Here is a 15,846-nt window from a genome sequence, read left to right on the forward strand (position 1 = left end):
GTGATTTTAATGAATGGTGCAACGTTTCTGCGCAAAAAACTAAACGGGAAACGAAGCAAAAAATTACTGTGGCGGTTAAAATTGGAAAAGATCTGAAAAAATGAGAACACACCCAGTGGGACTCGAACCCACAATCGCTTGATTAGAAGTCAAGCGCCTTATCCATTAGGCCATGGGTGCTTGTTGGTATGTTATTCTACTTCTAGCTTATATTATATAGTATTGGTTTATGCATTGATGTTGATGTTGCTACATCTTCAAAAGCAAAACATTCTCGCCGGTAAAAAGGAGGCTGGAAAAAGCAGAGATCCCTTAACCATGATTCCCTTCAAAGTATCTTTCCTCATCCTCATCATCTTCCCATGGTATCAATCTTCCAGTCGGACCCAACTCCAGCTCTGATTAATCCTACTCCTGCGCCAACAAACTTGGAAGTGGATGTATTAGCGCCCAAGGAAAAAATCATATTTTTTTTTCTTTAATCTATGGACGTTCCACGCCGCTCTTTCGCTGCGTCTCTCTCGCCTCTCCGGCTGATCGATGGACTCCCGCGTCGGAGGAGTTTCAATTATAATCAAATGCCTGAAGAGCCCATCAAACTCACTGTTCTCAAGCTTGATGGATCTTCCTTTGGTACCATACTCTCTCATCTCCTCCTTGTTTTTTTTTTTTTTTTTTTGGATTAACTATTAAAGGTTGATGCTTTTTTAGTTTCTTACAACGAATTTTAAGTTTATGTAGTTGTGGTTTACTAGAATTCGTCTTAAGCGTTGTTTCGATTGTTAAGGTATTCAAGTGTTGAGAACAGCCACAGTAGGGGAGCTCAAGATGGCTGTAGAAGCTGCTTTTGCTCACTTGCCCATCACAGGCCCTGGCAAGATCTCTTGGTACTATTTTGATTCTTGATTTGAGTTTTGTATGTTAAGGTTTCCTAATTTGTGTCTACTGAGAATAATAAGCAACTGGTAACTGATTCTTGATGATCCTGTTCCTACTTTTACCCTGTGATTATCAAGGCCGCATGTTTGGGGACAATTCTGCTTATGTTATGAAGATAAAAGATTGATTAACGAGGCTGAGTACCTCATTGAATTCGGTATAAAAGACGGAGATCAGGTTCGTATTTCAGTCTTTTACCTTTGGAATGCATCGATGAGTTTATGCTTATGATATTGTTTCATCTTTACATGTGATGTGCTAGAGTAGAAGTGGTATGACTATGCAATTGGGTAGCTAGATTCTCTAACCTGGATTATGTAGATTTTTACAGTCAAGTTGAGTTTGGACTACATTGCGCTTTGTTGTAATGCTTTTAATGGGGATTTTATCCTCCATCATTTCAGCTTCGATTCATCCGCCATATCTCAAATTACTGCATGTTGATGGTGAAGCAGAAGAGCAAGACACCACGTGTTTCTTCTTTGAAACAACTCAAACTGTAAGAACCTTTGGTGCTAACTGTTTGTAGCATTTCTTTACCCGAAATCTCCATGGTAATACATGTTTTTTTTGGGCAAATCAGGTTCTCAACCAAACCCGAAACCCTGAAAATGAAGGTAAGGGAAGGTCAAGAAGACAGTGTTGACTCCATCCCTCGGATCCTCCAACCAAGCTTTCTAGCGACTGTATTAGGAGGTTGGCTCTCTCACAAGTCGACAACGCCAAGTCAAGGAGGTGGTACTAAACACAGAAACATGACCGCAAGTAGAGTTTTTAACAAACTCATCACAAGGCTTCGCTTCAAGTGTTATTCCGAAAAGGATGTATGGAACAGAAAAAAACTCATCTCCGAAACATAAAAAAGACTCTCCTCCTCCCATGTAACTTTCTCATTCGATTCTTGTATAGATTTTGATTTCCCATGTTTATATACCAACTTGATGTGTTTGTTTGCGTGCTAAAACAATAATGCATTGATTGTGTGTTTGCGTTTGTACTTTGTACGTTGTAATGCAAATTGAAGTGAATCTACCGTTTGTATTTAGCGTTTGCGTTTGCGGCCAAAACGCATCAATATTTGTTTTTGATTTTATAACGCTCCTTTGATTTTTAATCTGACAACCACACAAAGCCTCTGCTTATTTGTGTGGCGAAGAGAAGAGATAACATTCTCAAGCAATCTCTTCGTCTCCGTACACAGAGATCACTTTAAGCATTCTCTATCTCTCGAAGCTCTGAGTCCTGTGTCTGTGTGGCCATGGCTGCTAACTCGATTATGGCATCCTCCAAACCCCTAATCTCCCTCTCCTCAAACCAACAACCAAGCAGAGTCCAGGTTCCCAAATTCGCCAAACTCCCCCAAATCCCCAAATCCCTAGCTTCATCCGACCTCCGTAGCAGAGCTCTATCGCTCTCTTCCGCCACCGCCAAATCCCTAGCTCTAATCGCCGCTTTCGCTCCACCGTCGATGGCCGAGGCGATGGAGAAGGCACAGCTCTTCGATTTCAACCTCACGCTTCCGATCATCGTCGTTGAGTTTCTCTTCCTGATGTTCGCGCTGGACAAGGTCTATTACTCTCCGCTTGGTAACTTCATGGACCAGAGAGACGCTTCGATTAAAGAGAAGCTCGCGAGCGTTAAGGACACTTCGACTGAGGTGAAGCAGCTCGATGAGAAAGCCGCCGCTGTGATGAGAGCTGCTAGGGCTGAGATCGCCGCTGCGCTTAACAAGATGAAGAAGGAGACTCAGGTATATAACAATGCATTTTTCTCAGATTTGAAGGAATTGGTGGTAATGGATTTGGATTGTTGATTGTATTGTTGCAGGTTGAGGTTGAGGCGAAGCTAGCTGAAGGAAGGCAGAAGGTGGAGGCGGAGCTACAAGAAGCTTTGACGAGTTTGGAGAAGCAGAAGGAAGAAACCATTAAAGCTTTGGATTCTCAGATCGCTACTCTCAGTGAAGACATTGTCAAGAAGGTCCTTCCTTCTTAAAATTGTTAATTTTGTAATTCTCTCTCTCTCTCTCTCTCTCTCTCTCTCTATATATATATATCATTTACAAGACAATTACTGTAAATCTCTTCGTCTCTTCTTCTTCTTCTTCTATGTCTCTTTGGACTGTTTCCTAGTTCTCAAGAAGATCAGTTTTTAATTTGTAAGTTTTATAAATAATTAATTAGCTCTCTTGTCTCGTTTTAATTACATCAAGTAGTACAATTTGAGGAATCTGTTGTTGCGGTTAAATCTTCATCTCTCTGATTATATTATCATCACTAGATTGATTTATTATGTCTACTTGAATCGTATCAACACTGCAGGAGTAAAAGGTAAGCGAAACCAAAGGGTTAGACTCCTCCATAACGGTTGGGCTTTGTTGTTGGATCTGAGCCCGTTATGGAGGAGTCTATGGTTGATTATGATGATCACGCTACATAGAGGTCTTATTGGAAAAAAAAATGTGTACACGCTATTATTACTGTTAGAGATATACATAAATCAGTTCTCTATAATCAAAAATTTGAAGTTTGATTTTATCGTGTTATAAAGAAATTGAAATATTAACGGAGAAATAATAGAAGTGGAATGGGCCTGTCGAAAAAAAGAAAAAGGCCTGTTGTAGCTGAGGTATTTAAGGTAGAGCCCTTTAAAGTAAGAAGACAGTGTTTGATTATATTAACAAACAAAACTTACGGGGCGGCCACGCCTTCGTCTTCTTCCTTCTACTCCTCACGGTTCTCTCCCTCTCTTCTCTGTCTTTATCAGCTTCTCAAGTTACTTGTTTCAGTTTCCGATGCTCGTTTCTTAGTTTTTTTTTCTTCGTTTCTCTTTCATCAGCAGGCCTTTGGAGATTGTGTTCTCATCCTCGTCCGTCGTCATTACTTACTGGTGTTTTAGGGTTTCAATAAAAAAAGCTTCTTAATCCGTCGAAATGACACTTTTCTCTCCCTCATTGTCGGTTACTCTCTTTTCCCCCTTCGCAAGTTTTATGCTTTTCTAGTTTCCATTGATGCTCTAGCCTCTAGTTCAAATTTCAGTTTTTGATTTCTTCGCTTAGAAATTTTAATGTATGAAATCTGACTTTTTTTTTATTTTTTTAATTGATGATCGTTTTCGATTAAGAGAAAAAAAAAACAAATCAGTGGCTGGTTAACTTTGATTTACTCATGATTGGTTCTATTTTGCAGTAATTGAGTTTTCATTGTAATTTTGGTCACTGTTGCTTGTTCTTCTACTTCCTTACGATACTCTCTCTCTCTCTCTCTCTCTCTCTCTCTCTCTCTGTGCCTTGTGCGTATCGCTTACTTAAGATTCTTCACACGTCTCTTATTTCTCTGACTTTTCTCTTGTATTGCGTATATATTGCTATTTGCGATGATATATTTAGTTTCACATTGTTTTGGCTACCACTATATGCTTGTAAGAATAGTTTAGCTCCTTTTATAAATTATATTTGCTGTGGATCCAAATTTTGACTTGTGTGATTGATTCTTGCTTAAATAGTTTTTGTTTTTGTTTCATTTATGCTATGTCCTGACTGGTGCAACGGTGTTTGCTGGTTCAAACACACAGATAAATGGCTTCAAAGATTATTTCTGGCAAGCCGGATGATTCTGAGTATGAAATCATTGAAGGTGCGTGTGAGAGCGCTTTAGCAGCCGGGACAAGCCCATGGGTGGATTCTTCAACGTTGAAGCTTCGGCATCGGATTGGTAGAGGTCCTTTCGGTGATGTTTGGCTGGCTACTCATCATCAGTCAACTGACGACTACGATGAGCATCATGAAGTCGCCGTCAAAATGCTTCATCCTATCAAGGAGTATCAAAAAAGGGTTGTGGTAGAGTTTGATGATCTCTTCTCCAAGTGTCAAGGAATGGAGAATGTCTGTCTGCTCCGAGGAGTCTCTACTATCAGTGGAAAGGTAACTAAAACAAACATTTGTGTTTCTTCTCTAGTTTCCGCATCTTTTCAGTATTCGTTTAATAGCAGATTTGTATCTTGTAGATATGCATCATCATGAAATTCTATGAAGGCTCTGTTGGTGACAAGATGGCTCGGCGTAAAGGAGGAAAGCTTTTACTGCCTGATATATTGAGGTAATTTTGCATTACACTAGTAAGCAGCTCATTGTAGAAGCATCTTCTTTATCTTTAGATATAATACTAATTTCCTCTCATCTTTGTTGAACCACGCTTTACAGATACGGGGTTGATCTGGCTACAGGGATTCTGGAGTTGCACTCAAAAGGGTTTCTGATTCTCAATCTTAAGCCGTCTAACTTTCTTCTTAGTGATAACGACAAGGCCATCCTCGGGGATGTTGGGATCCCTTATCTCCTTCTTAGTATCTCTTTGCCAAGTCCTGATATGGCTGTGAGACTTGGAACTCCAAACTATATGGCTCCAGAACAGTGGCAACCAGAAGTAAGAGGTCCCATGTCCTTTGAGACTGATTCTTGGGGATTTGGATGCAGCATTGTAGAAATGCTGACTAGTGTACAACCTTGGTCTGGGAGATCCGCCGATGAAATATTTGATTTAGTGGTGAGAAAGCAAGAAAAGCTTAATATCCCCAATGGCATACCGCCTCCTCTCGAGAACCTACTTCGGGGTTGCTTTATGTATGATCTTCGAAGCCGACCTTCAATGACTGACATCTTACACGTCTTGAAGAGGTAAATTATACCTCGTCACCGTTCTGTTATATTCAGTTTGAACAGTGTTTACATTATCACTATATTTGGCCATAGTACCTGTAGATCTTATTTTCTAATAGTTTTCTGGAATCCAATTTATTTACTCTTGATGTACATATTAGTTGGCACTTTTTTCCTACCTTGAATTGTCATATTAAGTGGAACTGATTTTGCAGCTTGCAGAACTCAGAGGAGGAAGAGATCTGGAGAGGCATTGATAGTACAGAAATCAGGAAGAGCTCGGCAACTCTTGGTTATACAGAATGGTTTCTTTCAAAGGATCATCTGCAAGTGGGCGACAAGGTGCGTTCAAGAAAGCCTGCCAGTTCATGTAAGCATGAGAACATGGATGTGCCAGGAGGAATGGTGGTTGGTTTAGAACGTGACACCACAGACCCAGGTGGGTTTGCGCTAGTTAAAGTCCATGGCGTTCATGATCCGTTAAGGGTTCATGTATCTGTTCTTGAACGGGTAACCAACGGATTAGCTTCTGGAGATTGGGTGCGTCTGAAGCACGGAAATAAGAGGCACTCTCCGGTTGGTGTTCTCCATTCAATTGACCGTGAGGGAAACGTAGCTGTTGGGTTTATTGGGTTGCCAACTCTCTGGAAAGGGACTTCATCGCAGCTTCAGATGGCTAATGCATACCGTGTGGGTCAATTTGTGAAGCTCAAAGCCAATGTTGTTATCCCGAGATTTAAATGGATGCGTAAAAGTATAGGGATATGGGCAACTGGCAGGATCTCTCAGGTTTTACCTAACGGTTGCCTTGAGGTGGACTTCCCTGGAGTGTTACCTTTTAAAGAGGAACATGGAAGTTGTCTTGCAGATCCGGCTGAAGTCGAGATTGTGAATTTTAATACATGTGAGGGAGTCATGAAAAAATATGAACATCTGGAGGATTTTCATTGGGCTGTGAGACCTTTGCTGATTGCTATGGGTCTATTGACAGCAATGAAGTTAGGGTTCTTTGTTGGGAAGAAAATAGGAAGGTCAAAGGATGGGAAACAACGTGATGGCTCGAGTGCACAAGGTGACTGTCAGATTCGGGATGGTCAGAAATCTCGCAAATCTAAATGGCTTGTGTTTGTTTAGGCCAGTGATTAGGTTTGTAGCAAACCTGGTCTGGTCTGGTCTGGTCTGGTCTAAATATCGCACTGTTCTAGTCCTGGATACATGGTTTTACAATAGTACATGTACATAATAACATTCTTTTCGTCTTTCAACGTAGTAAAAGACTCTCTTATTACATTTGATGGGGTTTAAGACTAGTGTTACCAAGTGTTCCTTGCACATTGCTGGTCACGCCAAACTTTAGTATACGTTATAATTATCATAGCTACAATTCCATTGGACGTCACAAATGTTTTATTTTGTTAAGGAGAACAAAGAGGGTACATATGTTTTGTTACATGTCTAACCTTTTCAAGAACTGATCAGAGACAACCTTACAGTTGCAGGTTGAACAATCTCAGTTTTGAGAACGCTTATTGACAAGTGACAATATATTTAACCTCTGGTAATTCTACATATCCACAAAAGAATCATACAGATCACGCTTATGAAGTTAATTTGCACAATCGAAGCTTCACAAAGTCACACCTTTCGTGCCTGTGGATGTACGAGCAACAATTCCTGCATTCTCCAGGAGTTTCTCTGTTAAGGACCAAAGCTTGCCAACTTCTGTTTTTACCTCGCCAAGACACTCATTACTTCCTTCTGAATATTTTTCCTGTTGAAACCCGTTTGCTGGCATTACAATGAAAGTTGGCTCCGCCTCGATGCTCATGTCAGCTTGAGTCAGAAGTTCTGTGCTCATTTCTGCAAGCTTCTGTAATGCACTGGTAGCAGCTTCAACTTCAAGTTGAGCTGCCTCGAGCTGAAGCTTCTCTATGGCCAGATCACCCATTGTTTTTTCTCCTATTCTCTCTTGTGCCAAGGCATATAGAGTTTTCAAATCTTCACTGTCATTAGTCGTACCTTCTTTCAATTTCTTGAGTTCCCGCTCCTTGGCTTCTAATCTTCCCATGACCACGTTGATCTCCTCATCTTTAAATGTCAAAGCCCTCTGTACAGCTAGAACTTCCAATTCTTTCATCCGTAGACTTTCTCTGGTAAAGTTTAACTCCATCACTAGCCGTTTGTTCTCCGTTCCGTAATCACTCTCTAGTGGTTGCTGCATCGAGTCAAAGCTAACCTCATTATTAACCCTTACTGTGTTCTGATTTTGACCGTTGGTGGTTGACATAAGCAATCTACTCGTCAATTCTGCAATTCTTTCCACCACCATTTCAGCTTCTGTGACCTTTAGGTTGGAACTGCCCAACTCATCTTCTATCCTGTGAAGGTGGACATCTTTCTCCTTTAGCATTGCAGTTGCCTGCATAAGCTGATCTTCTCTTCTGGTCATAAGCGCCTTTAGCTGTGTTACCTCCTGGTTCACTTCTTCCAATTTATTTCGAGCTTCCGTGAGTTCTTCGTCCTTTTCTTGTAGTAACAGTTCTAGAGAAGCCTGTTCAGACTTCAGATACTGAATCTCTAGTCTGGCCTCCACCAAGCTTGACTCTTTCTCCTGAAGTAGATTCTGTGATACCTGAAACACGTTAGCTTTTTTGTAAAGCTCATCTTGAATAACGGATATATCATGCATAGCTTGCTCCAACAATGGTTTCTCTTTCTGCAACTGTTCTCGTAATTCCTCCAGCAGTTTTTTCTGGACTGATAATTCCCGCTCAAGTACAAAGTTCTTAGCCTCAGCAACTCTGAGCTTGACTCTCTCACTTTCGACTTCAGTGTGAGCATCCCTCAAGCTTTGCATATATGACAACACACTTTTCCTCTGTTCCTCGACCTCATCCACTTGTTTTTCTAATACTTGCTCCTTTTCTTCCATTTGCTCCCTGGAAGATACCAAAGCTTCCCGAGAAGAAACAAGCTCGAATCTCACATCAGTCAGAAGCTTTTTCACTCTCCTGAAGTCCTCCATGGTTTCATTGGCTTCTCCTAACCGTTTCACGGTCTCTTCCTTCAGCTTATTCACTTCATCCTGGGCTATCAGCCACTCTTCTGCCTGTTTCTTCAAGTTGGCTTCTGTTTCTCTGAGCTTTTCCTGTTCAAGTTTTTTCGTAGCCTTAGAAATCTCTAGTTCTTCTTCCCGCTCCTCTATGGCTCTCTGAAGCGCAAGTATTTCACCTTCTTGTCTCTTGACAACTTCGGTGGCTTTGCTTAAGAGTCGTGACTTGCTTTCATATTCAGAAATAGCCACAAAAACTTCCTTGCTTCTGTTTGCAACCTCTTCACGCATTTGATCTAGTTCTCCTTCTTTCAAAGTCAAGGACGATTGCATAGCAACACGTTCCTCGTCTCTTTCCCTAAGCTTATGCTTTAATTCTTCTATCTCCCTGGCTTGTAAAGCTAACTCCGCATTTGCACGCTTCAGCTCCTCTTGTAGACTTTCATGCTTCAAAGAAGCTTGGCCGATTACTTTCTCACGCTTTGCTAACTCCTCCTTTGCCCGGTTTAGTTTCTTTTTCTCAGAGAGAAGCTTTCTCTCAGCATCCTGTAAGTCCTCTTCCCTTTTCAACAAGGCCACTAGCGCGGACTCTAGGTCAGGCTCGAGCACCCCAAGGTTTGAATAGGGCAGATCATCGTTAGGATAAACCGAGTGCTGATTGGTTTGTCTCTCCAAACTCTGTGTCCGAGCTAATAATTTCTCGACTAGAACATTTGCAGACTCATCTGTTCGATTATCGTTGATGTTAGGTCTTGTATTGTTCAAGACTGATTGAACACTCAGTAAAGAATGTCTCTTTGCCCTTCTACTGCTCGGGAAGGCGACAAGACTCTTCTGCTTCTGTCGGTTCACTCTTGTCAAACAATACTGCATAAGAAAATCAATATAGCCGACATCAAAAATCAATCTTGATCTTTCTATTAAGAGGGAGAAAAAAAAAAGAAACTTGATTCTTTTGGCAAGACACTAAGCAACTAGGATGCAAGTGAAGCTCTCGCTAATGCTACCAGAACAAGATGTGTGTTAAAACATTATTAAATTACTCAAAGTAAACGGTAGTATAATAATAATAAGACATACAAAAAGGGTCTCTCCCAAGAGAGAGAGAGAGCCAATGGAACAGTATTGAAATTTGCAATCTTTAAGCTTATGAATATCATCATTTGAAGGAACAATCAGATGGGAACACAAAACCCAAGAAACAAACAAAGCCAGCAAAAAAAAAGCGAAAAGTTTCAGTCTTGTGAACCAGCAGCAAAGAATGAACATAGAGGGGATATAGCAGAGAAAAGTAAGCGAACCTGGCAGGGAGAGAGAGAGGAGAAGGAAGCAAGATTGAGACGAATGGCCTGAGACTGAGAGAAACCCATCATGAGATCATATTATTTATTCTACAATCCCCATCAGAGAAGAGCTCCAACACAGAACACAAAAACCCCTAAATCCCCTGTATCAAATTAACAAGTGGCGTTTGGGGGAAAGGTTAACGAGAGCAAACCCAAATCGAAGAAGAATCTATGGAGAGAGAGAGAGAGGAGTGGATGGATATAATAAAATGAAACCTATTAAATTAGTACTTGTATCTGTATACTTGTTGAGTTTTTAAGGAAGATGGGAAGGAAACTAAAAAATAGAGGCTCCCATTGATCTGCGAGTTTCCATCACAATGAAAGTCAAAAGACTTTTTTGCCCTTATTCACAGTATTCATGTCGGCATGTCCAAATACCCGGCCAAGGGGTCTATTTGTCAATAATGTTGGATTTTCTATATGACGTGGTTAATGGTTTTCTAATGTACAATTTTGCCGACTAGTCTCGCTCGTCTCGCTCGTCTCCGTGGTTAGAATTAAAAGTTGCCTTAAAAGAGTCACTCAGGCCCAAAATAGACCCAACTGAAAACAAAAAAACAATCCATCAGAGCGAGAATCAAAGAAAGACACGTAATTCTTCCCACAAAAATCAAACGACGATAGAGTTTACATAGAAATTAGTTTAGGTGGTGAAATAGTACTGTATAATGTTAACAACAAATCCTAAAACAGAAAAAGTTTAACTAAAGTGTTACAAACAACTCATCTATGACATGAAACTCATAAAGTCGTAAGTGAAGTTCGAGTTTAGACTTTAGTCATTATTATTGTCAAAGACCAAACCTAATCCACTTACAAATTGATATAATAATTAAAAAAAACTTATTATGTGGTAGTTATTTAGTTATTAGAATTCTTAAACAATATTATATAAATTTATTAAAAAATTTAAAGCAAGGATTTTGTTGAGATGGTAGGTAGGTCCGCTTCAGCCACAGCTTTAGCGATTATAATTCGTATTGGGCAAAAAGCTCAAACAGGGTTACTTCGTTAAACTAAAGTACTAAACCAAGACTTATCAGTTCGTGTCCTATTTTGTTTTGGGTGAGGTTTTGTTTGGTTTGGGAAATCGAAGCAGTAAGGGGTTTTTGTGGTGTGTTTGGGAATTAGGAAGTTGTTGGTGATCCGATCTTTCTGGATTTGGGTTTTTTTTTTTTCTTCTTTTCAATTAAAATAAAAAATGGCGGGGCCAGGAGATGAGCATGATCCAAGTCTTGACGATAAAAAAGAAGCTGAAGCAAAATCTCAGGTTGGTGTTGGTGAGAAAGATATGTCTCCTTCTTCTGTTCCGGGGACTTCTTCAATCCACAGATCAGGCTCTAGGCCTCAGCTTGATCTTAGCAAAGCTGAAATCCAGGGCAATCTCGAGGAGAGAGATCCCACTATTTTGTTGCCTAATCAGTCTGATGATATCTCTCATTTAGCTCTTGATATCGGAGGTGCTTATCTAATCACAAAAATCTTACCTTTTGGAAATTTCAATGTTAGTGCTGAATGTAAAGTCGTTTATTTGTAGGGTCTTTGATAAAGCTGCTGTATTTTTCACGGCATGAGGACTACTCGAATGATGATGATAAGCGGAAGAGGACGATCAAGGAGAGATTGGGTATAACCAATGGCAACTTGAGAAGCTATCCTGTTCTTGGTGGGAGACTTCATTTTGTCAAGTTTGAGACTAACAAAATTAATGAGTGTTTGGATTTTATTCATTCCAAGCAGCTTCATCGCCGAGGTATTGGCTTTTTTTTCCTACTTCTCATGTAACGAACTTCTGGACTGAACGCTAAGTTGATGTGCTTACATAATGATTATGCTAAGTTGATGTGGTTTTGTCAAATTTTGACTTCCGTTAGTTTCTGTAAGTAGACTGGAGATGTAATTAAGTAGGAGGTAATTTATATATATACCGAACTACTCTCTAAATGGTCACTGGCACTTTTGTTTTGCTCTTATTGTTATAAGATCAGTTTCTGGTGATTGACTGCTTTATTTTTCTTCTTGTCCATTTTTATTTCATCCAATTCTCTTTTACTTTGATGAATAGATCCTTATCCTTGGAGTTCCAGGACATTGCCTTTGGGGACTGGTGTTATCAAGGTAATGACATTTTCATGACTTGGTTGTTTTTATCTTTATCACCTTTTGAGGCTCCTTTTGGATATAATTAGCTCGTTCTGTCATTTAATTTACCAGAAAACATTTGAGAAGATTATTGTTTTAGGTGAAAACTTTTTCTTCATGTTTATATGTCTTGTATATCCTTGTTATGTAATTTGCTGATTTGGATTTGATTAGTTGATGATTGCTTGTTTAAACATGAGTTAGGCGTATGTATAACTTACAGGTCACAGGTGGCGGGGCCTATAAATTTGCAGACTTGTTCAAGGAACGGCTGGGCGTTAGTATTGAGAAAGAAGATGAGATGCATTGCCTTGTTTCTGGGGCAAATTTTTTGCTCAAAGTAAGAACTTTCTTTATGCAACATTCCTGTTACGTTGTGTCTTATTACTAGCACTTGCAAAGCAGAAACGTAAGGACAGGGTCACATTATGTGTGACCAGCTGTGTTTTCCTATGCATATAGTTCTTTTCAGACTATGAAAATTTTTCCATTAGTTTATTTGTTTTTTCTTGATCTACATGTGTATGTTTGGAATTTATTCTTAGGTTCATGCTTTTTCTGCAGGCTATTCGACATGAAGCCTTCACGCACATGGAGGGTGAGAAAGAATTTGTACAGATAGATCCTAATGACTTGTATCCCTATCTTCTTGTGAACGTTGGATCTGGTGTTAGCATAATCAAGGTATTTGTTTACGTTTGCTACTTCTTTCACAAACTCTGTGTGTTGTGGCTTCTTGAAAAGTTGGGAAGTCAGAAAGTTGCATGGACCTATAGATTCATGCAATGTCTTTTCAAAATATAGGTTGATGGAGAAGGAAAGTTTGAACGTGTGAGTGGGACTAATGTTGGTGGTGGTACCTACTGGGGCTTAGGAAGACTTCTAACGAAGTGCAAGAGGTTTACAATAAATCTGATTTTGCATTACTTGATTATATTGTTATTTTCTATACCTTACAATGTTTTCTTCTGTTTTTAGTTTTGATGAGTTGTTAGAACTCAGCCAAAAGGGAGATAATAGTGCCATTGACATGCTTGTTGGTGATATTTATGGGGGCATGGATTACTCCAAGGTATGAGTCTGTCTACTTTGCATCAAACTACATTTGATCTTATACATTGTGAGATGTGACTGCTCTTTCATTGAAACTTTGAATGCCTTATTACTACTGTTCTAGTAATTCTCAGTAACCAATTATGCAGATTGGTCTCTCTGCTTCAACAATAGCTTCTAGTTTTGGCAAGGCTATCTCTGAAAATAAAGAACTGGACGATTACAGACCCGAAGATATTTCCTTGTCTCTATTGCGGATGATTTCATACAATATTGGGCAGGTATGCGTCTGTGAGTCCAAAGGTTTCGAGTAAAAGTTCTTGCGGAAGATACTTTTCATTTGATCGGTGAATGTGGTTAAGCTGCTTGAGAATATTTTGAGTTTCTGATTTGTTGTTTCTGTGTAGATATCATATTTGAACGCCCTTCGCTTTGGGTTGAAGCGAATATTTTTTGGAGGATTTTTCATAAGGGGCCATGCATATACCATGGACACAATTTCGTTTGCAGTACATTTCTGGTAACTTAGCTAGTAAACTTGGACTTAAATGTGATATGCGCACTCCACTTTCATCACTCAACTCCATTAATGTATTGTTTGATCAAACTAGGTCCAAAGGAGAGATGCAAGCTATGTTCTTGAGGCATGAAGGTTTTCTGGGTGCTCTGGGTGCGTTCATGAGCTATGAGAAGCACGGATTGGATGATTTAATGTCACATCAGTTGGTTGAGAGGTTCCCTATGGGTGCACCATATACTGGAGGAAATATTCACGACCACCACTCGGTGATTTGAACGAGAAGGTAATAATTTTAGCTTAAGTTTTAACAAAGTCTCAGGTTGTTCTATTTGATACTTTGAAACTGACAGCCAATGATTCCTTAGTGACATGGTACTGCTCAAAATATTAAAGTTCAGGAATATGATACCGTTTTATACTTTGTGCTGGGTAAAGTGTGTGCTGCGTACCACTATAGTATTCTTTAGGCAATATCATTATAGAATATGCTGTTCTTGAAAATGGAAAATTTTGGTAAATATTTGTTTTCCATGGACTTACCAAATATTATGGCCGAAGGAGATGGTCGGATACTTTGAGACTATTGAAGTGCACTGTTACTTGTTCCTTTCCATGCTTTGTGTGCTGACTGATTTTGATTGCATACTCGATCATTCGCCATGGAGATTAGTCACTAGAGTATCTTTTAGATTCTGGTCTAGAGCTTTCCATAGAAAATCTATACATAGTTAGGTATATGTTATCTGACAAATCAAGGATCTACAGTACAATTCGAATTTATAACTCTTTATTTTAACTTGTCCTCGTATCAGTAAGAATCAACATGTGCTTATGCTTGTGTGGATATTATTCACTGTGAAGTATGCTGGTTCATTCCTTTTTTCATACAACGTATCAATTTATGTGACATAAAAGAATAATAGAAAGCAAGAGTAAGAATCATAATTTCTCTTCTATAGTAACCAACTTTCTTGATATTATATAACGTAAAAGATCATCTATAACATACATACTATTGATTCCTTTTTGTAACATACAAATCTTTGTCACTGTTATATTCTCTTTTTATTTGATGTATATATCAAATACTAGATAGAATCAGGTGCTCTCCCTATTTCAACTAGTTATAAGTGTTCTGTGAATCTGGTCTGGATAAGTTTTGGAGTTTGAAGGTACTTTCCTGGTTGCTTTCAGATTTCGTGGATGGAAAAGTTTGTGCGTAGAGGAACTGAAATAACTGCTCCTGTACCGATGACTCCATCAAAAACGACTGGGCTTGGAGGGTTTGAAGTTCCTTCATCCAGAGGTAGTGCTCTAAGATCTGATGCCAGTGCATTAAACGTTGGTGTTCTCCATCTTGTGCCCACACTGGAGGTGTTTCCATTGCTGGATGACCCAAAAACGTAAGTTGCATGTCCCTGGGTAATATATTGAGCTTGTACATATATCTCCTGGTTTGTCGCTTGTTCATGATTTTGGAGAATTTATGTACTTCTGTTTAATTAACTTTTTTTTCTTACACCAGGTATGAGCCTAATACAATTGATCTATCAGATCAAGGCGAACGAGAGTGAGTAATAAGTCGACGCTGATCCCGTGGTTTTATTTGATGAAATCACTTTTTTCTTAAATTGCTTATTTTGTTTGGTGTATAGGTACTGGCTCAAAGTTTTGTCCGAGCATTTGCCAGACCTTGTTGATACGGTAAAGTTAACACATAGGACTTGTATTCCACCTTCAGTATTGTTTCTTTTTGGGTGGTGAAGATTCTTTATGGCCTGGTACTTACTATGATTCCGTGGACATAAATATAGGCTGTGGCAAGTGAAGGAGGAACTGAGGATGCGAAAAGGCGTGGTGATGCTTTTGCTCGTGCTTTTTCAGCTCATTTGGCAAGGTTTGGTTCATTACAACAGATTCCCTTCTTTGATTTATTTCGTGCTTTTGGCTTTTGCTGACACTTTAGTTTGGTTGAAGATTAATGGAAGAGCCAGCTGCATATGGAAAGCTGGGGCTAGCAAATCTCTTGGAACTTAGGGAAGAATGCTTAAGGGAATTCCAGTTTGTTGATGCCTATAGAAGCATCAAGCAAAGGTAAACCATAGTCTTTTTATCTCTCTTCTACTTGGAGTTTTTC

At 39.5% G+C, this 15,846-nt stretch overlaps 5 protein-coding genes and 1 non-coding gene across 8 annotated transcripts; 4 read left to right on the forward strand and 2 right to left on the reverse strand.

Moving 5' to 3' along the window:
* Positions 1-107: 107 nt before the first annotated feature.
* On the reverse strand, positions 108-180 carry TRNAR-UCU (transfer RNA arginine (anticodon UCU)). The gene has a single exon. It is a non-coding gene; the product is annotated as a tRNA-Arg (tRNA).
* Positions 181-245: 65 nt separating this feature from the next.
* Positions 246-1,982, forward strand: LOC104721607 (uncharacterized). The gene is made up of 5 exons (XM_087473851.1): positions 246-633; positions 788-887; positions 1,017-1,116; positions 1,344-1,438; positions 1,523-1,982. Exons 1-5 carry the CDS (start codon positions 486-488, stop codon positions 1,797-1,799), a joined length of 720 nt encoding a protein of 239 aa, XP_087329977.1. The 5' UTR covers positions 246-485; the 3' UTR covers positions 1,800-1,982.
* On the forward strand, positions 1,755-3,138 carry LOC104721608 (ATP synthase subunit b', chloroplastic). Its single transcript, XM_010439633.3, has 2 exons — positions 1,755-2,689; positions 2,767-3,138. Exons 1-2 carry the CDS (start codon positions 2,198-2,200, stop codon positions 2,929-2,931), a joined length of 657 nt encoding a protein of 218 aa, XP_010437935.2. The 5' UTR covers positions 1,755-2,197; the 3' UTR covers positions 2,932-3,138.
* Positions 3,139-3,590: 452 nt separating this feature from the next.
* Positions 3,591-6,883, forward strand: LOC104721609 (protein KINASE OF THE OUTER CHLOROPLAST MEMBRANE 1). Of its 3 annotated transcripts, none has more exons than XM_010439636.3 (6): positions 3,591-3,671; positions 3,778-3,891; positions 4,510-4,858; positions 4,942-5,033; positions 5,138-5,611; positions 5,809-6,883. In XM_010439636.3, the coding sequence occupies exons 3-6, from the start codon at positions 4,514-4,516 to the stop codon at positions 6,725-6,727; spliced, it is 1,830 nt and encodes a 609-aa protein (XP_010437938.2). In that variant the 5' UTR covers positions 3,591-3,671; positions 3,778-3,891; positions 4,510-4,513; the 3' UTR covers positions 6,728-6,883. The 3 variants fall into 3 exon arrangements, with proteins under 3 accessions (XP_010437938.2, XP_010437937.2, XP_087329975.1); XM_010439635.3 differs by having other exon boundaries at positions 3,596-3,671; positions 3,775-3,891; XM_087473849.1 differs by lacking the exons at positions 3,591-3,671; positions 3,778-3,891 and adding an exon at positions 4,274-4,356.
* Positions 6,884-6,982: 99 nt separating this feature from the next.
* On the reverse strand, positions 6,983-10,339 carry LOC104721610 (protein involved in starch initiation 1). The gene is made up of 2 exons (XM_010439637.3): positions 9,947-10,339; positions 6,983-9,512 (listed from the first exon to the last, which is right to left on the reverse strand). The coding sequence occupies exons 1-2, from the start codon at positions 10,016-10,018 to the stop codon at positions 7,221-7,223; spliced, it is 2,364 nt and encodes a 787-aa protein (XP_010437939.2). The 5' UTR covers positions 10,019-10,339; the 3' UTR covers positions 6,983-7,220.
* Positions 10,340-10,912: 573 nt separating this feature from the next.
* Positions 10,913-15,808, forward strand: LOC104721611 (pantothenate kinase 2). The gene is given in 16 exon segments (XM_010439638.3): positions 10,913-11,454; positions 11,532-11,747; positions 12,060-12,112; positions 12,360-12,476; positions 12,701-12,820; positions 12,941-13,035; positions 13,115-13,208; positions 13,339-13,470; positions 13,597-13,709; positions 13,801-13,961; positions 13,964-13,992; positions 14,904-15,112; positions 15,235-15,279; positions 15,365-15,413; positions 15,524-15,606; positions 15,687-15,808. Coding segments are annotated over 16 exon segments (1,896 nt in total). The 5' UTR covers positions 10,913-11,195; the 3' UTR covers position 15,808.
* Positions 15,809-15,846: the final 38 nt, after the last annotated feature.

Source organism: Camelina sativa, chromosome 11 (assembly GCF_030686135.1).
Source record: "Camelina sativa cultivar CO46 ecotype springtype chromosome 11, ASM3068613v1".
NCBI classification, from domain to species: Eukaryota; Viridiplantae; Streptophyta; class Magnoliopsida; order Brassicales; family Brassicaceae; genus Camelina; species Camelina sativa.